The sequence below is a fragment of the Anolis sagrei genome, chromosome 4 (genome assembly GCF_037176765.1).
Source record: "Anolis sagrei isolate rAnoSag1 chromosome 4, rAnoSag1.mat, whole genome shotgun sequence".
Classification (NCBI taxonomy): domain Eukaryota; kingdom Metazoa; phylum Chordata; class Lepidosauria; order Squamata; family Dactyloidae; genus Anolis; species Anolis sagrei.
The window spans coordinates 206,318,178-206,342,874 of NC_090024.1; the positions used below are offsets into that span (position 1 = coordinate 206,318,178).

Below are 24,697 nucleotides of genomic sequence, written 5' to 3' on the forward strand. Positions count from 1 at the left end.
AGCAAAAGGCTTGATGACCTCAGAGGAGGGGTCAGGAATTTAGGACAATCCATTCCACTTGGTTGGGGAGGGGACTAATCCATGTCCCACACCCCTAGCATCAATGTTTTTCCCCATCTGCTAGCCCCTGAGCTGTAGTCTACCCATTTGTGGGCTTTTTGTGTCAGGAGAAACTTGAGAAACTGCAAGTCACTTCTGGTGTGAGAGAATTGGCTGTCTGCAAGGACGTTGCCCAGGGAACACCCGGGTGTTTTACTATCCTGTGGGAGGCTTCTCTATTGTGCCTACATGAAAAGGTGGAGCTGACAGACGGGAGCTCACCCCGCTTCCCCAGATTCGAACTGCTGACCTTTCAGTCAGCAGTCCAGCTGGCACAAGGGTTTAACTCATTATGCCACCAGAGGCAATGAGTTTCCAGGAAAAAAAGAAAGAATGTAGCCAATGAGCACTAATGTGGTACTGGGACACTGGAGAAACCAATTGCTGGTCCTCCACATGAGAGAGCTTGAAATGCTCTTCTCCTCAGTTCAGATATTTGGGAGGACTTTTGCAATTCTTTATAGTTCTCTACTGCTGTACATGAGCTGCCAATCCAGTTGCAGCTCTTTTTTAATTGCACCAAGTATTGAAAATGGTCTCAAACTAACACTTAATTGACCCAAGCATTCACAATCATCTCAAACTAATGCAAAGGCAGGACATTAACATAAAGGAAGATATGTGCATTAGGATGTGTGTCAGTTGTGGATATTCACAGCATCTTCAGATTTGGTCTAGAAGAAAGGTATTTTCCACAACAGCTAGAACAGACTTACCTTGATAAGGTGAAGGTGTCTGGATGTGATGCCGTCTCTGGTACAGGTAGCAACAGGAGCACAGGAAGCAGCAAACGATAGTGGCAACAATGGCCACAAAGAGGATCACAGCAGAAGCAATACCAGCAATTGTTCTTGGGCTATAGAGAGCAGACAGAGATGGTAACTGACCTGTGTACATGGCATTTGATTCCAATAAGACATTATTGACTTTTCCAAGAAATCTACTTTTATTGATATATTAATGACTGGATTTTTAATTATACATTGAGAAACATATGTCTTCTCCATTCTGCAGGGGAATAAGATGGCACATTACCTTTGGACACATTTAAAAACTGAACCAGCCCCAGTCCCATACTCATCATTATATGCAAAAGAATCACTATTTCATTTAAGATTTAGTACAGAAAGATTGGGTCAGATCAGGTATGGGCAAACTTCAACCCTTCTAGGTTTTTTGGACTTCAACTCACACAATTCCTATTCTTTTTTCATGCCAGGAGAGACTTGAGAAACTGCAAGTCATTTCTGGTGTGAGAGAATTGGCTGTCTGCAAGGATGTTTTTTCCATCCTTGTGGGAGGCTTCTCACATGTCCCCACATGGGGAGCTGGAGCTGACAGAGGAAGCTCATCTGTGGTCTCCCTGGATTTGAACCTCCGACCCGTGGTGCGATGGGTTAAATCCTTGTGCCAGCAAGATTGAAGACCAATAATTCCTAATAGCTTACTGGCTGTTAGGAATTGTGGAAGTTGAAGTTCAAAACACTTGCAGAGCTGAAGTTCGTTCATACCTGGGTTAGATCCTCCAACTATGGTTAAGTTATCCTGATGATAGGCTTAAGAACATAGAGGCAATAATGTATTGGCAGCTTAAGCATGCATAAGATTGCTTACAGGAATAGATCAACACTTAGTCCACTGCAGAACGGTCATATTTAGTTCAAGGTCCTCTAGGTAGTAGATATATGTTACAGTTACACACTGTGCATATAGATGTATGCAGGGATTTGGCATACATTTAGTTGCATTTAGTTGCAAAGCATTGTAATTCACTAGCAAAGGAATTGTTGGGTAACTGTTGCATAACTCCATGAGCCCCACATTGTGTTCCATCTCCTCAGTGTAGGCTCTCAGCCAGTCAGGTCAATTGAGGCATGAATGGAAAGCCAAACTGGACACATCACACACTTATTCAAACATATAAAAAAACAAACAAGTGTGTTAATCTGCCAACTGTGCATTTAACCTTTAGTAACAAACAAAATGAAACCACCCCATCAACTCTAGTTCTTTAGAGATATCTATAAGCTTTAAAGTGTAATGACTTGTCCCTTCCCACCGGCCTCTTTAGTTTTCAGATGTTCTTACTTGAATGCCATGCAGTGCTTTTGCTGCCGCTCGGTGATGAGTCTCCTGAGGTCGGTGCAGCAGAAACGCTGATAACAGTCACCGCAGCAGAAGTAGGGAAAGTGGCAGTCAAAGCCATGATGCAAGGAGCCATTTTTGTCCATGTACCATTTGCAGTCCTCATCGGCTGAGACTGGGGGAAGAGGAAAGAAGCAAGTCATTAGTCTTTTTCTGCTTAGACAAATATACAGGATGATAGTGAGAAACCTCTCAAAAACACATTGAGAAGGAAGTATCTATGGATGTCTTAGAAGCTGGCCTCCAAGGACTGAGCTGTGACTTTCAATCAGCAATCCTCCCACTCTGAAATATATCCAGGCCCATTAGATTCAGCTTACCATTTTAACAAGAAGGCTATATACCTGAGGTGGGCAATCGTAGGACCTTTTCCATTCTCTTCCCTATCCTGACCCTGTGGGTGGCACATAATATTTTGGTGCACTGAAAGTTATTTTGCATCACTTCCACTTGCCATTTTGCCCAATTTTCAGATTTTTATTGCAGGGAAGGTTGAATAGTTTAAGTGATTTGTGATGGTTAGAATGATCACATTTGTGGTTGGTTTAAGGTTGATTTCTCTCATTTTGGGATGCAGATTTGACCCAAATGTAAGTGCACAAAATATTTTTGGGGATGGGGGCATCTAGTGGCTTCAAGGAAATTCGGTGCAGCTTCACAGGCCACATTTTGCAGTCTCAAAGGTTTCATGCAGTCCATTTGTGCCACAGATCAGAGGTAGAGAACATGTGACCCTCTAAACCTTGCAACTCTCATCAGCCTTAGCTATCATAGTCTAGAGGTGAAGTTTAATGGCAGATGCACTACAACACCATAAAGAAAGCCATACATTTGCTACCTCTGCCATGGAATTTCCTTTTTTAAAGAAACCCAATGTAACAAAAGATTCAACACAGAAAACACATCTAACTGAGATGGTCTACACAGGGGCTTTCCAAACTGTTTGTTGCAACATGTTAAATGTTAGTGTGTTGGTTGCATTGTGTAGGCTTTCATGGCCAGATTCACTGGGCTGCTGTGAGTTTTCCAGGCTGTATGGCCATGTTCCAGAAGCATTCTCTCCTGGTGTTTCGCCCACATCTATGGCAGGCATCCTCAGAGAGAGATGTTAGAAGAGAATGTTTCTGGAACATGGCCATACTGCCCGGAAAACTCACAACAACCCAAGCAAAAAAATTACATATTTTTTGCTTACGAGATATGTTTTGTTCCCATAATTTCTGTTATTACAATTTATGTGTGTGTGTGTATCTCACCTCTGGTTTGCCACTTAAACTGAATTACTATGTTGCAAAATAAAGCATGTCTAAAAAGTGTGTCATTAACAAGAAATGTTTGGAAAGCTCTGGTCTAGACGGATAAATTATCTCCCAGACATATTGCACCCAGTTTGAGTTTAATTTTGCTATAACTACTGCATACCAGAAAACTTTAAAAGCCGCATGTTTGCATTTATTGTTTAGAAGAAATTTAGTTTCTTCAGCAGAGGAGCAATTCAATGTTCCCTTGGACTGGCATAAAGAAGGAAGAAACAGAGGATCTACAAATACTAAACTGGGTACCATAACACTACTTTATATTAACCTTTAGCTGACAATTAATTATTGAAAGACTGCAGATGGATGCTGAGAACAAAATATTGTTCACTGCCATTCCTTGCCAGATCTCTAAAACCTATTCTATACTGTTCTTTGGCTTGCAAGAGAAGGCACAGTGGCTGGGTACTTTGCCAACAGAAAGAGGTAGCGAAGGGTTTAGAAGGCTAGGCTAACAAACAACCCTCTTTATGGATATTCTTTCAATATAAAAATTTAAAAAATCTCCACGGCAATATTTAAATACTGAGCATTATTATTGCCAGCTGCATATGTAGATAAAAAGACAGATAAACATTCAGTCACATGGGACCTCAGTCTCAACTTCCTCATGTCTGCAGGACGATCCAGAAGTACTCTTCCGCTAGTGCTGCTTTCTAAAATTAAGGACCTTATAACATTGAAGTCAAAAAAGTGGGCAACAGTGGGGAGATTCACCAGGATGCCCCATATCACCAACATGGCTGCTTTTGGTGGGGCTGCCCGTCGCACTTGCCCGGCTTACCAAATGAGAACATGCAATGAATACGTAGAAGGTGTTGCTAGCTCCCTCCTCTGAAATACAGCCTTCCTGATAATTGTTTATGGTCTTCCTTCCAAATACTAACTAGGGATGCCCTTGCTTAGCTACCAAGATTTCATGGGAACTGATGTCTTGTGTGATTCCTCTAAACACAGTGGAAATTTCCCACGTGACTAGCCACAATCAGAGAAGAAATCAGTTCCCACCACACTCATGCCTTTGCATATATCACCATAACAATGAATTGCCTTGTAATGCAAGTGCAGCTGAGCACTAGGATTGTATAAGGCAAAAACATTGCTGAATGGAGTATGGCAAAAGCGGTCCCAAAAATAGAAGTGGTGTAATGTAATAGCTACCCTCGCAAGAACTTAGCTCAAAAACATTCCATTTGTCTGGGAAAGTGAGCTTCACAAGAATCTAGCAAGCTAGTCCAAAATGCACCTGAAAGTTCCCACCAAAATTCCCGATCTTTTACATGCCATCTGGACCCTCCTGAAAGGCTGAACTGCCTGAGTCATGGCAGTTAAAGGAACGTCAGACTACATTAATTCTTTAGTGTGGATTCACCCCGTCTTCACAGTAACAATACAATTAATATTTTGTTTACCTTCCCAATAAATTTTATTTCTGGAAAAGGTCTTGACTCTGTCGCTTTTTGATAAATGTAGCACTTTGCTACATTAATTAAACAAGTCAAATTGTGCTCTATTGAATTTGGAAAAAGTGGAAGTTTATGGACAGATAGCAGCCTATTCTCTGACAGTCTTGCAATGAGAAATGGTTTCCTTAATGCAGGGGCTCTCAAACTTTTTAAACAGAGGGACAGGTCACAGTCCCTCAGATTGTTGGGCCAGATTATAATTTGGGGAAAAAAGCATGAATAAATTCCTATGCACACTGCACATATCTTGTTTGTAGTGCAACCACATAAAAACAATACAATAATTAAAATGAAGAACAATTTTAACAAATATGAACTTATTAGTATTTCAATGGGAAGTGTGGGCCTGTTTTTGGCTTATGAGATAGAATTACTGTTGTTGTTGTGTGCTTTCAAGTTGTTTCAGACTTAGGTTGACCCTGAGTGAGGGCCGGGTAAATGACCTTGGAGGGCCATATCCAGCCCCCGGGTCTTAGTTTGAGGACCCCTGCCTTAATGCATCTGGACTAAGTCCCCACCCCCATGCAAGCCTTCTCTGAAAAAATAGCCTGTAGACGTGTATAAGCATGTGTTCTAACCTAGTGTGGTAACAAATCAGTCTTTGTCGTCATCTTTCACATTTGTATTCTTAGATCCAATTTTTTCTTCTGCCAGACAGACAGCATGAATCATATGGAGCCATTCTGATCTTAAAATAACGAGATAATGGGCTGATGCAGACTAACATCCATGTCCTCAGTCCTCAGATACATGGATGAACGTGCAATCTAAAAGTCACTATAAAAGCACACCCACACATGGTGATCAAGTTACTTTAGAGCTAGACCTGCCCGAGTTACAGCAGCACTGGAATCAGAAATTGGAACTCCTCTGCTCTCTGGAATAGGTTGGCCAGCTGCTGTGGTTTTACATTACCACCTAGAGTACTGAATGTTGCAGTTCACGGTCATGGTCCAAGTTTCCTTCTCTTTAAAATGTGATCTCCTCATATAGAATATGACAAGCTGTCTTGGAATGCCTACGGTGCTGCCGACTTCGCTTCCTAAAGATATTGCAACTTGGACTATACCAGCTATACAAGCCTGGCAAAGAAAATGCGTTCCCTCCACTTCGTTTATGACCCTTTGTCCGTAGCAACCACCACAAATCTTACAGGAGGCTGTAAATAGGTACATTAGACATAGAGATTTTTCTGTTTTGTAGTGGGGGAAGAGTTCAATATTTAACAGCTGCAGGGAGGAAAAAATGCTATTTGAATGATACACTTTAAATTGGAATATATGACTAAGCACTATGTTAACCAATGTTGTTTCAGTAACATTAAACTTCAGAAGAAATTGCCCCAGAGATCTGCAATTAATAAGCCATCTTTCCTTTCAGACGACTCAAAGAGATGTCTCTTATTCTCTGCTTAACCCGCTTTTTCCTCACAGCAACATGTGAGGTAGGTTGAGAGACAATGACTGGCCCAAGTTCAACTAGCGAATTTCATGGCTGAATGGGGATCTGAACTTCTTCACTATATTACGTTTTATTACAATGGAATTAAAAGCTTTATTTAAAAAATCCAGAGAGCTGAAAAGGAAATCTTCCTCATATACTGTCATTCCACTCACTTAGTGGAGTGATGCCTAACCTTTTTTGACCAGGGATCACTTGACCAGGGACCACTCTCCAACATCAGTACCAAAAGGGTTAAGGATCAGTTTTTGGTCAACTTTAGATTCAGTTTGATTATTTGGGGTGCTGATTCAGAAAATTGCATTGGATAGACCACATCAGCTCTAGTTACTGATACATAAAATGCCTCTAGAACATGGCCATATAGCCCAGAAAAACCTACAACAATCCACTGGACTAGAATCGTTAGTATATTGACAGTCACTTCAAAATTATAACAATCTGGTCCACTGTGTTTTGTTTTTACGGGGAAAGCAGCTGGATCTCTCCCTCCCTCTGCCATTCTCTCCTCCAGGATTCTTTTTGCTGGCACTATTAGACCACAAGGGAGAAAATACGCACACAGATACCATTAACACTATTCTTTAGTGCTTCTGTAGTTTTAATGGGTTGCAGCATACAGTAGGAACGGCTCTGCAATGACAGGATGAAGAGGTGGAAAACCAAGCCTCGCCTAGCTTTCTGACATGTAGGCTGTCCACATTCTGACACACTTTAATTCAGGGGCATCAGGAAACAATTTCATGTGCATTCCAACCAGCAAACTGTACCATATGTCTCCTTGTTTACTTACAACAGCTTTCAGAAGTGGGCCTCTATAAAACAGACTTGCTTTTGCCTACATTGTCAATTGCAACTATTATGATGCAAATGGAAACACAAGACAGTCCACATTGTGGCCAGACCAAACCAGACGAAGACTTGCTGGTACGTATGAGGCAAGCCTATATGAAGCCCACATCATGTCTCAGAAAAGGAAGACCTCTTGCAAGAGCCTCAGATTCCTATGCAATCAGAGATTTCATGGGAACTTTCAACTCTCATGACAGGCCCTTTTTTCATGAAACTTGATATGAGCCTTATGTAGATCTGCCTCTCGTCCAACTCACTTCAGTCTCCTGAGCCTGGACAGCTGAGCGCATGAAGAGCCTAAGCAGTAGCATTTGCAACAGCAAAGCCTCCAAACATGGCATTTGGTACACAGTATTTAGTCGGTAATTTGTCTGTTGTTAATGTAGTTGATGCCTCCTCTTCCCATTCATTTCAAATTGGGGGAAAGAAAGAAGAAAGAAAAACGGAGTCACATTAGCTGTAGTCCCAGGACACACACGGACACGGACACACACCAAGTATTATTTGGTATAAAAGGCCTCACAGTTGCACACCAAATCCTCAGGAGCTATCTATTGGGAGCATGGTTACCACTTACTTTCAACACATCAAGGAGTGTGAGATTGGGAGTATCCATGAGGGAGAGTGTGGCGTAATGTAAAATAAACCATGTGTAGTTCACATTTGATCAGTCCATGCAGATTATCAATAAAGAACAAGTAGTTTCCTCTTCGTAATAAAGAACAACATATTTACAACCATGTGATCAGTTGCATTGACTCACATAATGTCCTTTTAGTGAGATTTTAAATGGTCTTTTTGTCCATGTGGAAGGTCTCCTTCCAGCAGCTCATGAAGCAAGAGCACACTCCAAAACTGTCTCTCTCTGTTTCTCTGCAAGCACCTGCACAGCCCAAGCCTGAAAATGTAACAGTAGCCAAAAGTCCCAGGCTCAGCCAGTTCCCAGGGCATGGCTCAGCCAATCAGCTTCGTGCATCTTATTTTACAGTTAACACACACTAACTGATTTCTTTACATGCTCCAACAGAGAGCACTGATGCACATAAGGGCTTTCTTTTGTGCTCTTTTGTGGCTATTTGTTGTCTAGCTGTCACACTTTCAAGCTACTTCCAACTGCATTAAAAGGCCAGTGAGGATGGGGCCCAAGGGAAGATCGGAAGAATTGCCTATTCTTACAGCCAGTTTCCAAAAGCCTATTGAAGCAAAAAAAAAACAACAACAACAACAAAACCCTCCACTCCCACCATTAACTTGATTAAACTCTATTAGTTTAATCACTCTTTGACTTTTTACGTGGAGATACTGCCAAGCATGGAGTATGCATTCTCGCAATTGAGTTTGAATAATTCAGGCTCTTGACACTAACTCCATTAGTGCAGTGAAAGCATCTCTCCCTTATGGAGAGTCAGGAAAGAGCAGCTCATTTTGAAGTGTGGTTGTCATCTATGGCACACACAAATGGGTCTTGCATCTCTGCAGAATTTTGGTTGGAGCTGAGCAAGTTTTGGTGGGATCCCTGCCCCACCTCCTACTGTCTAGGCATGGGCAAATGGGCCCTCCAGGTGTTTTGGACTTCAACTCCCACAATTCCTAACAGATTACCAGCTGATAGGAATTGTGGGAGTTGAAATCCAAAACACCTGGAGGGCCCAAGTTTGCCCATGCCTGATCTATATACAGCTACACCACAATATTCCCCTCAGTTCCTTTTCTTCTAACAAACAGCTAGCTGTATGTCTTCATTGCTATTTTATCTTTTTAGTTTACTACTACGGTACTTAGGTTGTGGGTGTCACACCACTTTCTTTGTTAAAAGGCAATCATTCCTACAATGAGTAAGTATTACTCATGGGGAAGCTACACATGGGGAAGCCTCTAGGAATTAAGGTTGAATTCCAACATTTCCCCACACCGGTTTTTAAGCAGCTTGAATTCAACACTGTACAAGCTCTCAGTGCTACCACTTTTACCAGGGCTGTGAGAACGTATCCAAAAGCCATGGACTAAACCATCTTCTGTTTCAAGACAGATTGAAAATGTATATAAGGATTCAGGAGAAATATGTTGCTTTCTTTTTCAAGCCAGATGAAAAGGAGGAGAGAAGGCTCAGACAGCTCCGCTTGACAAAGAAAGTCGCAAACTTGACTTGTTAAGCAGACAGTATTTCTCCTCCACAGCTCCCCTGGGGGAGAATAAGTAAGCATGTAAAGCAGCATATCATTTCTTGTTGGGGGTGGGGTGGGGGATGTTACAGTTTTTAAACAACCTTAGAGGATCATACAAATGTTGTCACTTTAAGTCTGAAGCCCATGACGGGTAAATCAGTAGATTAATGCAGCATGTCACGAAGCAGAGAATAGATCAACTGGCATGTCTTCAGCTGTTGCTTTGAGAGAGCATGCTTCCATCACTCTGGAGTTATAAAGCCTGGAACCCCAGGTTTCAGTGGTGGCCAGGTGCACCAGTTGAGCTTGGGAAGTTTGGGAAGTCAAACTTGGCCATGGTAGACCACACTCTGGTTACATTCCAAATAAACTACTGCAACACACTCTATGTGGGGTTGCCTCTGAAGACTGTTCAAAAGCTTCAAATGGTCCAATGGGCAGCAGCCAGACTGTTCACCGGAGCGGTGTACAGAGAGAGGATGTCCCTCCTGTTGCATCAGCACCACTGACTGCCAGTCTGCTACCGAGCACAATTCAAAGTGCTGGCTTTAATTTCTAAAGTCTTAAATCATCCCGGCCCAGCTTACCTGTCTGAATGTATCTCCTTCTATGATCCACCTTGGAGGCTAATATTGTCAGGGAAGGCCCTGCTCTTCGTCCCACACCCCTCACAAGCATGACTGGTGGGAATGAGAGACAGGGCCTTCTCCGTGGTGGCCCCTTGTCTATGGAACTCTCTCCCCAGTGAAATTAGATCAGTCCTCTCCCTCCTGGCCTTCCTCTCCCTCCTGGCCTTCAAAAGTCTCACCCCAAACTTGACTTTGGGGTGAGACTTTTGGTCAATAATGGGAGCCAGGCAATAAGAGATTGTAAATTAATTTTAATGACCCGGACTGGCCTTGGAAAATGACTTGGACTATGTGATTTTAATTGTTTTAATGTTATGTTTTAATTGGGTGGTTTTAATGTTTTGTTTATCCATTGACGTATGCATACATGCAGCATTGAATTGCTGCCTTTGTAAGGCTGCCTTGAGTCCCCTTCAGGGCTGAGAAAGGTGGGATACAAGTATGGCAAATAAATAAATAATTGAAGGCATTGTCGTTCAGATTGAAGAGCTGCAATTTGACAAGCAAATACTATTCCGGGCAAACCCAGGTGAGGCTCTTGATCAGCTTTGTAAAACAGAATCATGCTCAAGAAAATGTAGTCAGCCCTCACTTCCTGCCAAATCATCTCCAGTGAACTTAAAGTGTCAGTCATCTTAAAAATAGTCAAGACATTCAAGGATAATTCAGATCTTCTTCCTATTCTACATACTCCTCAAGGCAGTCATCTCAATGTTCTTCTTAGAAGAAAAAATTGGGACAATCACAGTATCATTCTGGATTGAATAAAATGTGATCCAACTCCTTGAGACATTGTCTTTGACTCACCCAGTTGTCCCATCTGCCAGCAATTTCTCAGGCCAGTTTAACATCTGGTGCAACATCACCAACAACTAAATCCTGGTTTCTTAGCATTACACAAAAAGTTGAGTCTGATTCTTAGTCTTTTGCAGAGACTTTCTTTTGCATTACGTCACAAGTATAGAAGAGACTGCTTTACTTTTGGAGAAATATGACATAACAACACCTCTTTCCCTCAGGAATATTTGCTTACAGAGAATTAGCACCACATTATTCCAACAAAAGTTCCAAATGACTTGAGTACCATTATTGATACTTATTTGGTTTGCAAAGACAAACGATGCTCATTTTCACCTCACAATTCATCCATTGCATCACAACTGCCTCGGATTTGCTTGAACTGTTCAAGGGGAACATAGACATCCAGCTTTTTATTAACACATACATGAGATTTATATCTTATTCTGAGGTAAAGACTCGAGTCTTCACCTCAGCCTGGGAGAAACACAATATTAGATCATAGCTAGACTCAATTTGAACAAGGGTTTTCTGAGAGTCATGGAGAAAGAGAATCAATCATTACTTAAGTATTATTGTGAAGGTGTAGGAGCATATGTATGATTTATGAAGATGCAACACTGTGGTCAAGAGATTCTGGAGAAGGAACACACACCCTACATAGAAACAGACTTTGATATATTAAAATTAAGAAGAAATATTTCAAAATATTCTAATACAAAACTACATTGGATTTTCTTAGCTTCATAGAATAAGGTATGTGGGCTTCAGATTAAGTCTTCATTTTAGCTTGAGTAGCAATAGTTAGGCATCTTTGCAACAGAGGGAGCAGAAATTTCCCTCTGGCTACAATTAGGTTGAAGATGTTGTTATTTCCCTTAAAGACAAACACATATTTTTCTGTATTGTTCTGAAAAATGCCGCAGGATATAGTTGTGCAATAATTGGGAGATTATGCGTCTAGCATGACACATTTGTTGTTAACTGCTAACAAGTTATGGCAACTCCATGAATGAGAGATGTCCAAGTCAGGAACAGATCTATTCATGTTTTGCAGACCCAGGGATGTATACAGTAGCATTATTTACTGTGATCCCCAGAAAATCACATTTTAATTAGGGATTTTTAGAAGTGTTTAAGTGTTGTCGTATCTGACTCTAGGAGGTGGTGCTCATCTCAATTTCTTAGTAGAAGAGTTGGCATTGTCCACAGTCACCTCCAAGGTCATGTGGCTGGCATGATTACATGGAGCGCTGCTATTGATCTACTCACATTTGAAAGTTTTTAAATTGCTAGATTGACAGAAGCTGGGGCTAACACTGGGAGCTCAGTCACTCCCCGAATTCAAACTACCTACCTTTCATTCAGCAAGTTCAGCAGCTCAGCAGCGCTCTGCTGCACCATCTGCACATTATTTTTGTAAAACTGTTTACTAAATTGCAATGCCTTTTGTTAAATAAAATAAAGACTAAATTGGCATTCAACTTTGTAAAAGAATACACATGGTGTCTTTACTGAGTGTCATGTCATAAAGCAGGCATCCCTGACTATGCTACAGGAAAAAATATCCTTATCTTAGTTTCTTTGGGGGCTATATTGTTGTCCACGCCCAATTCCACCATAATCCCAATCTGGAATTCAAACCATATATTTTTAAAATCCATAATAGCAGAATAACATGGAGGGTGTTTTTTAATTACCTAAAAGCTCGTAAATATTGATAAGAAACATGTTCACATTAGGAGGAAAACACTGTGTTCCAACAGGACATGAACTCAGGTAAAGACAGATTAACCAGTGTAGCTTCAGCCATAGATGCAAAGACATAAACTAAAACTTAAACAAAAAACCACGAATAAAATCTAGCCAGTTCCCCTCAGAAAAGGCTCTAAATCAGCCACTAAAAGGCCAAAGTTTGAGAATTCTCATCCTCAAAACGAATTTCTTCATACATGAGAAGCATTTATTGTGCCATCAGGTTATCTAGTAATCAGCTATAAATTGGTACCAAGGACAGCTCTATAAGGATGCAAGAAACTTCTATTAAGATTGACAGTGAGCCAGGACAATGAGCAAGTAGTGCATATTATAATATACCTGTATGTATAGGTATAAACCAACCCACGGCAAGGCTGATATATAGTAGAAACTGCCTAAAATCTGATTGAATCACTTTGGTTACAACATCTATCTCAGGCAAGGGAAAACTTTGGTCCTCCAGGTGTTTTAAACTTCAACTCCTAAAATTCCTAACAGCCAGTAGTTCAGTCAGTTATCATATATCTCTTAAAGGAAATCACTTAACATCTACTAAGGGTTTAATTGTCCGCTAGGACTCCCACCAAGCATCTTTAACTTCACTTTATTTACCTGTGGTCCCTCTCTAACTTTCCAGCACTTTCACATTTCTTCTGAAATTTCCTAAGCTTCAAAGATTTCAGGACATGTTCCCCTATACCTCACCCCACTCCACCCCCACAGAGTTTCTTATTTATCCATTCATGTGGATAAATGAGCTCGCTACAAAGAAACCATGCATATGGTTGCAACAGGTTTCTCCTCCACTGTCTGCCCCTTGGATCCCTGACCTTTGACAAACACTTGTCAGATGTAAGCTTTCATCCGATCATCCCCAGTTAAGACCTTCAGCCGTGGAGCCAACGGCTCTCCCGTGTCCTCAACACATATACACACCAAGGTCAAGAGTTAATACTCGCTTGACCTTTTAACATCTTGATTAGAGTAACAAAACCATCAGTTAATTATTCCCTTCACAAAAAGAAGTGGTTTTGCCAGAGTAAAAAAATGTATAATGAAAATAACCAGGTTTCACTGCTCCTCAGCCCATGTTTTCTTTTTTAAATATTTTAAAACATAAGGAGATCATTAGACATACTTATGTATATAGTCTATTTTTTTTAGCCCATATAAGGTAAAGGTAAAGGTTTTCCCCTAACATTAAGTCCAGTCGTGTCCGACTCTGGGGGTTGGTGCTCATCTCCATTTCTAAGTCGAAGAGCCGGCATTGTCCATAGACACCTCCAAGGTCATGTAGCCGGCATGATTGCATGGAGCACTGTTACCTTCCCGCTGGAGTCATACCTATTGATCTATTCACATTTGCATGTTTTCAAACTGCTAGGTTGGCAGAAGCTGGGGCTGACAGTGGGAGCTCATGCCACTCCCCGGATTTGAACCTGCGACCTTTTGGTCAACAAGTTCAGCAGCTCAGTGGTTAAACCCACTGTGCCATCAGGGTTTGGCCAAAAAATTAGGAGCTGTGGTGGCCAGCAGGACTGCTGGCCTGAAGGTCAGCATGTTTAAATCCGCAAGACAGAGTGAGCCCCCATCTGTCAGGTCCAGCTTCCCATGCTTGGGAAATGAGAAAAGTTTCCAACAGGCCAATTCTCTCACACCAGAAATGACTTGTAGTTTCTTGAGTTATTCCTGACACACACAAAAAAAGCCAAAAAATAAATGACTCAAAAAACTCAGTTACTTTATTCATGGGTCAAGTACTGTACCTTCACTCTTATCAGATAAAGGAACTATCCCCTTCTTTGAGGAGAGTGGAGAAAGGCAAGAATCTGTCCCAGGAAAACCTTAAAGAAACACCGACCCCTCTACTCTCTCTACCATGGCGTGGCTTCTGACCTTTTTAAATGCCTGGGTGGGAAAATGGTGGTAGCAATTAGGAACAACTGGCTCCCTGAAGTGGTATCAGTGGTGCCTTCAGCTCCCATGATACCTCAACCATGTTAAGTAGCAATGGTGAGAGCTGTAATCCAAAACATGGGGTGGGCATATCAAAAAGGAGATTTACTGAAATCAACCTAATGGTCTGTCTCCACACACCATTAGCTCCATTAATTAGACTTCACTCCACTTCATCCATAGTTGAAACAGACTCAATTTGTACCAACTGATCTGCCACCATTGTGAGTTGCTTCGTCCTCTGTTACACAAACACATGCCTTGCATTCTTTCCTACCAGACTGACTTGCCATTGCGAGAATCTTTGCTTGGTTTCTTCAACATCTGTTTGCCAGCTGTATGTTCTGTTCAAATGTGTTGTGAACAGCAGCATGACCTCCCACAAATCTCCCACCCACCCATTATGTGCAGATGGAATATTAAACTGAAGCTGTAGCAGATGAGTACTTTTTTCAAAAAAAAGATGTGTGAAATTGAAAAATAGTTTAAGATCATTTTGAAAAATCTAAAGAGTTGAATCTTTTAACTCAAAATCTAGGTCTAAAGTAGAGCCACCTGATGTAGACTTGATGGCAGCCATCCTTACACATTTGTGGGTTTAACTTTTGCAGGTTTAATTATTCCCAGATTTTATTAAAATGTGCTTTCTAGCAATCTCTAGGTTCTCTGGCATGATTCTATGGTCAACTTCCTCTGGTCATGCGGGAGGACTTGGATTTCTAAAATTAACACCTCTCTATGTCCTACCATGCAATGTTATGGTCAACTTCCACCAGAATTCAATCATACACTTGTGTTGGAAGACTTGTCATTTCCTAGAGAGGTGTTCTCTTAGGTTTTTGGTTTTGTTTTGGTTTTTTTAAAAAAAAAACCCAGCAATTTCTTTATGTGTGGTTTTTCACTCTCATAGGAGTCCTGTATCCCTAACCTCAGCAAATGTGGCAGGCTGGCTGTACTTTGCAATGTAAACAAACTACTGTTAGTGTGAAGGCACGCCAAAGCCTTGGAGAAGACTGTTCCTCTTGACACTGCACCATGAACAATGAAGTGTTGGAGGTTGTAAATGTAAATAAACAGAAGCTTTACCACTGTTTCTGAACCAAAATATACCTTGCAGTATAACAATGTGCCACTCAGATTTGTGTAATGAGTAACAGTAACTTTACTTCAGTTCAAAAGGTCAAACAGAGCAACAATATATACAGCAGTTTCTCTGAATTCTTACAGAGAACAGAGGGAATAAACAGTCCTTTTAAACAGTCTTTAAAATATGTTTCACGCCTTAGAAATGTTCAGGCTTCAGAGAGTTGGCAGCCATTTCCTTCCTGGTTGTTTCCAGTCAGCACTCTCTTCATTCTCCGAGGTGAAAGTGGCAGTTAAAACTGTTTTTCCCAGCAGCAAGCTAGAGACAGTAGCCAATCAGAATTCTGGCTCCTGGCATGCTCAGCCAATCGGCTACCAGCACATGTCTTTCCAGTCAACCCATTACATCATGGTGCCCTTTTACAAATCCCCACATGAATGACTCTCCCCTTTCTTTGCCACAAAAGGAGGGGGATAAACACTGGCATATGCAGGTGGGGAGGTTATTTCTGTCTCTAGTAATCATTAGGGAAATGAAGAGGTAAGAAATGGGAATGTTGTTGGGGCGGGGGGATCAGGCCATTGTTCCCCAAATAAAAATTCTCTGCCCCCCCCCCCTTACATTTTCCTTCAGTCCCCAGATTTCTAGCATCTCAGAAACTTAATACTTCGGTTGATCATTTAGAAATGCATTTGATGCACCCAGGCAAAATTACAAAGAAAATTCGAATATAAGAAAAAGCTGAAACTAAATCCAGACAAGACAGAGGTACTCCTGGTCAGCCAGAAGATGGATCGAGGTGTAGGATTACAGCCTGTGTTGGACGGGGTCATACTTCCCCTGAAGACACAGATCCGCAGTCGGGGTCATCATGGACTCATTGATGACCATGGAAGCTCAGGTATCAGCAGTGAAGAACTCGGACTCTGCGGTCATCAGAGGAGGATCTGCCCTTGGTCCCATTCCCTTCTCAAGCACGGCTGGTGGGAACAAGAGAAAGCGTCTTCTCCGTGGTGGTCCCCCACCTCTGGAACTTCCTCCTTAAGGAACTAGAGATGGGCCCTTCCCTCCTTGCCTTTAAGAAACAGCTGAAGACATACTTCTGTTCACTGGCTTACGAGGAGGAAGAGGAATAGATATTGACATTGCTATTATACCTCTGAGTAATATCTGCAATCCATCCCTGAGTTTTGTCTGCCCTGCTAGCTCAGTTGACATCTTGAGCAATGATCAACCTATATGCCCCCAAGGAACTCTGTTGACTCTAGGAAATTGAAGCTTCTGTTTCATGTTTGTTTTATGCTTGATATAATAGGTAGCATTTAAATCTAATCCTAATTTGCTTAGTATTTTTTTTATACACTGTGAAGTTTAATTTTCATTATTATGTGTTTATTAGTGGTTATGTTCAGACACTGAATGTTTGCCTTCTTGTAACTGGAATCTGCCCTGAGTCCCTTTGAGGAGATAGGACGGAATACAAATCAAGTTTTTTTTATTCTCAGTGGGAACAATATTCAGGACCTCTTTCTTTGCAATGGCAGAAGTTTGGGGAGTGAATGGAAATTTCATGTGGGGGGAGGGGGCTCTGATTTGGAGGAAACATGCCTTCATTCAACCTTTTCCACCTTCACCCTCCCATAGCTACATCCCTGGTTAAAGGTCAAAATGTAAAAGTACTGCAGGGTAATTAAAGTATAGTAATTAATTGCATCTAGCAAACTTGAGAAGGCCAGCTAGTATAGTGTTATGGGGAGAGACAATTTCCAGGACTATAAATCAGTGCCATATTGATAACAAGGGCAAGATCTGCAGAGTTTTTGAAAATGGCAGATCTCAGGGGAGGGAATTTATTTTATTTGCTTACAAAAGCAAAAGCAAGCAAGAATAACCTATTCCAATAAAGTGAACACTGCTAAAATCAAAGGACAGCATTGTAAAAAGCTTAGGAAAACATTCTTTTCTTCAATAGTTATCTGAAAGGCAGCCAAGAGAAGGGAAAGAAGCTGCTACACAAAAGGCCCTGTTTTGAATATCCTGCTTTAAGAGGACCTCTCATTATGAATGTAAATTGGGGGCAAGCTGCATGGAGAGTGGTGCTTTGCAGATATCCTGGCTGCAAGCCAGGAGCCCCAGTGAGCCCCAGTGAGCCCCAGTTTGAACTGGGGCTCACAAACAACCTAGAAACCCAAACGGCCCATGAATTGTGGGCACACCAGGTGACCCTGGGCAAAGGCACACCTGGCCACTGCAGCCGCCTAACCATTCAGAAGTCCTCCAGCATGACTCTACAGTCAATTTCCAGTGGACCTACAGATTACCAGAGAAAACATATATTAATTATTTCCATGAATAGTCAAATCCACAAAAGTGTAATTCGCAAATATGGAGGGCATACTGTATATACAGGCAATGAAAGGGGAACAGAGGAAATCCCATGGATGTCAGTCTAGAGTTAAAGAGGCAAGAGGTAATGACAAAGATGTTTACTTTAGGCTCTGAGGAGCAGACAGGATTGGGATAGAGTAGCCAATGAGTACAAGGTGGCTCCATGTGTTCAAAAAGGAGCTAAATATCAAGATAGTAAGGGACCCAATATGAAAATATTTAGCATTTCTAATACAGGCAGTCCCAGAGTTACAAACATTCAACTTACAAACAGCTTACAGTTAAGAACGGGGGTGACACAATAGGAAGTGAGATAAATCTACCTCCAGGAAGGGAAATTCACTCCTGAAAAAATTATCATGGGGAAATGTTGTCTCCATTGAAGCTTTATCACCAATCCTTGTTTCTACAAGCCAAATTTGTCAAAATCCAATTATCACAGGGACAGAAAGTGCAGTGAAATCTTCTGAACATGAGCGTAGACAGCAAAACAAACACCATAAGATGTTAACCCTTCCCTATGCTATCCAAAGTGTGTATCTGGAGATACACTTAACAATGTACCTTTTCTGACTTCCATACAAACTCAACGTAAGAACAAAACTACAGAACCTATCTTCATTGTAACTTGGGGATTATATAGAAATAGCAGCAGTCTTCAGTCCCAGTTCTTCCAGGGGCTCTCCCTAATATGTTAGCTTTTCATCATTGTTTTTACATGAGATGCCTTAACATGTATTGTTTCTCTAGCTGAACACTGAAGTGTTATCACTCTGGTAATTTTCTAGTATAGAGTTTCTCTGAACATTTGAATCAGCTTACTACATTTGATATAGTAAAAGAATAAAGTTAACTGCCAGGGAAAATAACATTCGCAAAATCACTATGGGTTCTGCCCTTAAAGACTGTAGTCTAAAATAATTAAAAATCACTATCAGACCAACTCTACTGTGTGGCTGGATGATCCTAGTTTTCCAGCAAACAGCAATGCAAGATCAAGACAACCAGACTGGCTGTCGGCATGCTTAGCTATCACCATAATTCCACATTGCTGAAAATAGTTCGTTTATTTTAAGAACTCGCTGAATAGGATATTTATCTTTCTCGGATTTCCTATAATTCTGGTCTAGCCTCCTTCTTTAACCACAGACAAAAATAATTTGCACAGAACCCTCATTCACACACAGTCAGAAAGGAAGTGGCAAGGTAGTTAAATAGAACCCAGGAATAAATAGATGTAGGCATTTGCAGTTTCGCTGGCTTGCAGAGGCCTGCTGATGCCGAAGAAATTGGAACAGAAGGAAAGTACTGTTGCCAGATATCAAAAAGGAATTCATTGCATGAGGCAGGCAAACCAGCATTGCAGCTGGAACATCACCAAAAGTCCCTATCTCAGGATGCGCATCCCAATCCTGATCTGTCTCCTCTCCATGAGTCCCTCATCACTAACTATTAATGGGTAAAACCCAACAATAGCTCCCAGTCCTGCAGTGTTTCCATCTCCTATCTTGATGTGATGGGCCTTTTCCACCCCTATGCCAGCAATAGTCCTCCTCTCCTCTCTCTCTCTCTCTCCTCTCTTTATTGCCAAGTTGATAGTTTTTCTTTTGTTTTATATTTTATAGTTATATTTGCCTTTTTCATTTTTAAATGTTGGAATTGTGCTCTTGTCCTAAAAAAAATTAAATAACAATTAACAAACAACACTAGAGCTGGAAAGCACTGTTACAAGGGTGTGCAAAAATACAGTTCTGGGACGTCAGAATGATGCTTTCCCCAACTAGCCACACAATGATCCTATCTCTTCTAAGTAGCCACAGAATGACCATATCTCCTCTAAGCAGCCACACAATGATCATGTCTCCTCTAAGAGGCCTCAGAATGATCATGTCTCCTCTAAGCAGCCACACAACAATCATGTCTCCTCTAAGCAGCCTCAGAAAGATCATGTCTCCTCTAAGTAGCCTCAGAATTGTCATGTCTCCCCTCAGTAGCCTAAGAATTGTCATGTCTCCTCTAAGTAGCCATACAATGATCACGCCTCATCTGAGTAACTACACAATGATCATGTCTCCTCTAAGTAGCCTCAGAATTGTCATGCCTCCTCTCAGTAGCATAATGATCACGGCTCCTCTAATTAGCCTCAGAATTGTCATGTCTCCTCTAAGTTGCCTCAGAATTGTCATGTAGTGTATTGGCTGATGTGTTTGATGTTTTAACATGATTTTACTGTTTTACTATTTTATTGTATTCTTTGATGTATATGTTGTAAGCATTTTGTGACACAAAATGTGAGTCCCCTTGTGGGGAGAAGGGCGGGATAGAAATGTACGAAATAAATAATAAATAAATGTCTCTGCTCAGTAGCCTCAGAATGATCATGGCTCCTTTCAGTAGCAAACAACAATCATGTCTGCTCTAAGCAGCCTCAGAATTGTCATGTCTCCTCTAAGTAGCTTCAGAATTGTCATGTCTCCTCTCAGTAGCATAAGAATGATCATGACTCCTTTCAGTAGCCATACAATGACCATGTCTCTTCTAAGTAGCCACACAATGATCACGCCTCATCTAAGTAGCCACGCAATGATCATATATCCTCTAAGTAGCCTCAGAATTGTCATGTCTCCACTCAGTAGCCTCTGAATGATCTTGTCTTCTCTAAATAGCCTCAGAATTATCATGGTCCCTCTAAGTAGCCACACAATGATCATGTCTCCTCTAAGTAGCCTCAGAATTGTCATGTCTCCTCTAAGTAGCCTCAGAATGATCATGGCTCCTCTCAATAGCCACACAATGATCTTGTCTTCTCTAAGTAGCCTCAGAATGATCATGGTCCCTCTAAGTAGCCACACAATGATCATGTCTCCTCTAAGTAGCCTCAGAATTATCACGTCTCTTTTAAGTAGCCACAACATGACCAAGTCTCTTCAAAGGATTAAATAAAAGCAAAAAAGCCAAAGATGGCATTAGAAGAAAGATACCACAAATGTGGAGGTATCCCCTGTTGAAGAAAGCTTGGAAGCCTTGCTTTTTTGGCCTACAGCTGCCAAAGCACCGGAGCTGACCGGGGCTGTTGTGATCTCAGTATCTGGGGAATTCAAGGAACTGTTGGTGGAAGCCCATGAACTTTGTCAAGCTCTGCCTGTCTTCTCAACAAGATACAAACCAAAAAGCTCCCTGTACTTGATTCTCCAGGGATCAAAGTCCAGAGGAGGGTGACCCACCAGAAGGAATGCACTTGGAGGCCCCTTGAACTGCCAAGGCTCAATGAATGCTGCGAAATCCTGAGAGTTGGAGCTGGCCAGGCTCTTCCGCCTTCTCTGCCCAAGACGCTCCCCAAAACACCCTTCGGCTGGAGCCATGGCAGCCCAAGGGACATCAAACCGCCTTCCTTCTACAGATGCGCCCTGGGTCTGGTGGATTCCGAGGGGAACCGAGAGGGAGGACCCTCCTCCATCCCAGGAGAAGCGCAAAGGCGGGGGGCGCCTCCAGGAGGCCTGATCCGAAGTAGAGGAGGGGGGGCTGGGTCCCACCTCCGCCCCCAACTTACCGAAAGTCGTGGCCAAGGCGGCCAAGGCGCAAAGCACCACCACCCCGGCCAGGGCCCGGCTTCCCATCGCCGAGAGAAACCCGACGGGTCCCCGGGCTGCAGGAGGGAGGAGGCGGAGGGCGAGCGGGTGGGCTCCTTCTCTCCTCGCTGCTTCTCCTCCTCCTCCTCTCTTGGGCGTCTGTCTGTCTTCAACGCCAGGGGAGACAGGACAGCTGCGGCTCGGCTGGACCTCTGCCACGGGAGGCTCCGGCGCTCCCTTTGCGCCACTTGCAGGGAGGAGGAAGAGGAGGAGGAGGAGGAGGAAGAAGGAGGGAAGAGAGGGGGGCTGAGACGGGGGGGGCACTCGGAGGGCGACGCTACTTCCTCTTGGCCTAGCTCCACGTCAAGCCAAAGGCCAGGCAAAGGGAACCAGAGCAGAGGAGGAGGGAATGCGCCAAGGGAGACGCTTCAGCCTGGCTTCATTGGGGAGCAATGTGCGGGTGCATGTGTGCACGACCGTGTGTGTAAATCAGACCTTGGCCAACTTGGGCCACCAGGGATTTTGGACTCCAACTCACTCCCACCATTCCTAAGAGCCTCAGGCCCCTTCCTTTTCCCCCTCAGGGCCTGAGGCTGTTTATTTATTTATTTAAAACATTGATATTCTGCCCTTCTCCCCCCAAAGGGGACCCAGGGCGGAACAAAGCATATATACAGCAAACATTCAATGCCGGGACAAGAATTCACATACGAATACATAAAGATTACAAACATTTATCTCAATATTAAAATACACCATTCAAAACCGTCTTGGTCACCTGTGTCAAATCTCATTGGACTGGTAATCTTTCCTATTGCTGCGTTATTCCCTTCTCCCGAAAGTTTGGTCCCACAGCCAAGTTTTTACCATACTTCTAAAGGACAGGAAGGAGGGGACTGATCTGATCTCACCAGGAAGGGAGTTCCATAGCAGGGGAGCAATCACCAAGAAGGCCCTGTCTCTCGTCCCCACCAATCACACCTGTGACCAGGCCCGTAGCCAGGATTTCGTTTCGGCTTTGCAACTGACCAGGAGGACCTCTGTCTTGTCAGGATTCAACTTCAATTTGCTCGCCCTCATCCAGACTGTCACAGCGGCCAGGACTTGGACAGCCTCCTTAGTATCTGGTGGAAATGAGTGATAGAGTGCGTACTGATGGCATCGGACTCCAAAACTCGATGATCTCACCCAATGGCTTCATGTAGATGTTAGGAATGGAGGAACTTGGAGTCCAAAACCCCTGGAGGGAGGGCCCAAGTTTGCTCATGCCTAGTGTATATAGAAGCCAGAGTTTTCTGTAGCGAAAGGAGTGTTTCTTTTTAACGCTATACACATGGTAAGGTAAAGGTAAGTATTTCCCCGACATTAAGCCCAGTCTTGTCAGACTCTGGGGATTGGTGCTCATCTCCATCTCCTTCAGGTCAGCAGTTCAGCCGACACAAGGGTTCAATTCATTGCACCACCTTGGCTCTTATTTATTTTATTTTATTTATTTATTTGTGTAAATGACTCTTTCAAACATCATGTGTTGATGAAGTAATGGTGGCTTCCATGTAAGCAAGGTGGTGAATTTGCTCTGGATTTTCCCCTAAACTTCCTAGGGTGACCTCACATTTCCAAGCCCTACACCTCCTGTCACTCATTCTGCCCTCAAGATTGGGCCTACAGGAGAAAGAGGATACAAAACAGAAACTTCTCTGTGGTAGAAGATAAATAGGAAAAATATGACATAAAGATAGGGAAAGGGTTGCAGAGATTGGGAAAAGAGGGCACAGAGAAAACGTTCAGCCAAGAAGAACTGGATAGGGTTTGGGGAGGCAGGAATAATTACATAGATCAAGGCTTAGTGTGTGCTTAAATGTGCTTAATAAGCTTTTTTCTTCTTCTTTTTTTTTACAGCGGTGTTTGTCTGTTCCTATGAAATGTTGAGTCTTGACCTACTTACTAAAAAGACCACATTTGCCGGTCCATATAGGGATCTGCTTGGGGCCCAAGTACCTGATTCAGGGAGGGATCTTGAGAGCCATTCCACATTCATGGGTTATATTTATTTAAGAACCAGCAGAGCAGTGGGATTTTCAGAAATGACTATTTTTAATATTTAGTGAAGCAGAAAAAAAATTCTCAAGAAACATGAATCCTGTGAATACTCAGCAGACCAGCTTGCAGGTGGGTGGTGGGTAGGTGTTCGGAAAGATGGTAAAAACCACCCCTCAACCACCAAGCAGAAGACAGAGCAAGGCTTCACGATAAAAGATATCTCGAGAGCAAAATTTCACATAGGAAGACTGGAAATTTAAGAGTAAGCCATTGATAGCATGGGAATATTTGATTCTGCGTCCCCCAGGAGATTCTTACATGAACCTTGTAAAAGCTGGGTAGACCAACGTGGCCCTCCCAGTGTTTTCATCCTCCGCCTCTCTTTTTTTAAGGTTTAGGGTTTGTTTGTTTTTTTCTATGTCAGGAGTGACTTGGGAAACTGCAAGTTATTTCTCATGTGAGAGAATCGGATGTCTGTAAAGACGTTGCCCAGGGGACGCCCAGATATTTTGATGTTTCACCATCCTTGTGGGAGGCTTTTCTCATGTTCCTGCTCTCCCTAGAGTTGAACCACTGATCTGTCAGTCAGCAATCTTGCCAACACAAGGATTTAACCCTTTGCACCACCAGTTTAGGATAAAACATGGCAATTCCAGGTTTAGAGGTTGAAGGGCCAAAACCTGAGACCATGTATTTCAAATAAAAATGAAGTTAAAAAGAAGAGAAAATGTTTATCTTACTAGAAACTAAGTTTTCCGAACTCCAAAATGAACAGAAGAAACAAATGTTTCCCAGCATGGGTTTAATACCACTTGGAAGCTATCTGGACCTTTAGACCAATCCATAAGTAACATTTCATAGCCATTTACATTTAGAAAAAGAGTACATTTGGATTCTTTGAGCTGGGTTTCAGAACAAATTACATATTGTATTATCTTTGTGTAGATGTTTTTGGCCTCCATATGGCAATG

The 24,697-nt window shown here is 42.3% G+C and overlaps 1 protein-coding gene across 1 annotated transcript in view; it reads right to left on the reverse strand.

The window, feature by feature from the left end:
• SHISA4 (shisa family member 4) overlaps positions 1 to 21,963 on the reverse strand; it is a 29,562-nt gene extending 7,599 nt beyond the window's left edge. Inside the window, exons 1-3 of the mRNA XM_060772446.2 lie at positions 21,668 to 21,963; positions 2,188 to 2,359; positions 816 to 955 (exon numbers count right to left, since the gene is read on the reverse strand). Coding sequence (XP_060628429.1) covers positions 816 to 955; positions 2,188 to 2,359; positions 21,668 to 21,734 — 379 coding nt within the window. The 5' untranslated portion in view covers positions 21,735 to 21,963. The remainder of the gene's footprint in view (positions 1 to 815; positions 956 to 2,187; positions 2,360 to 21,667) is intronic.
• Between the last annotated feature and the right edge of the window lie 2,734 nt (positions 21,964 to 24,697).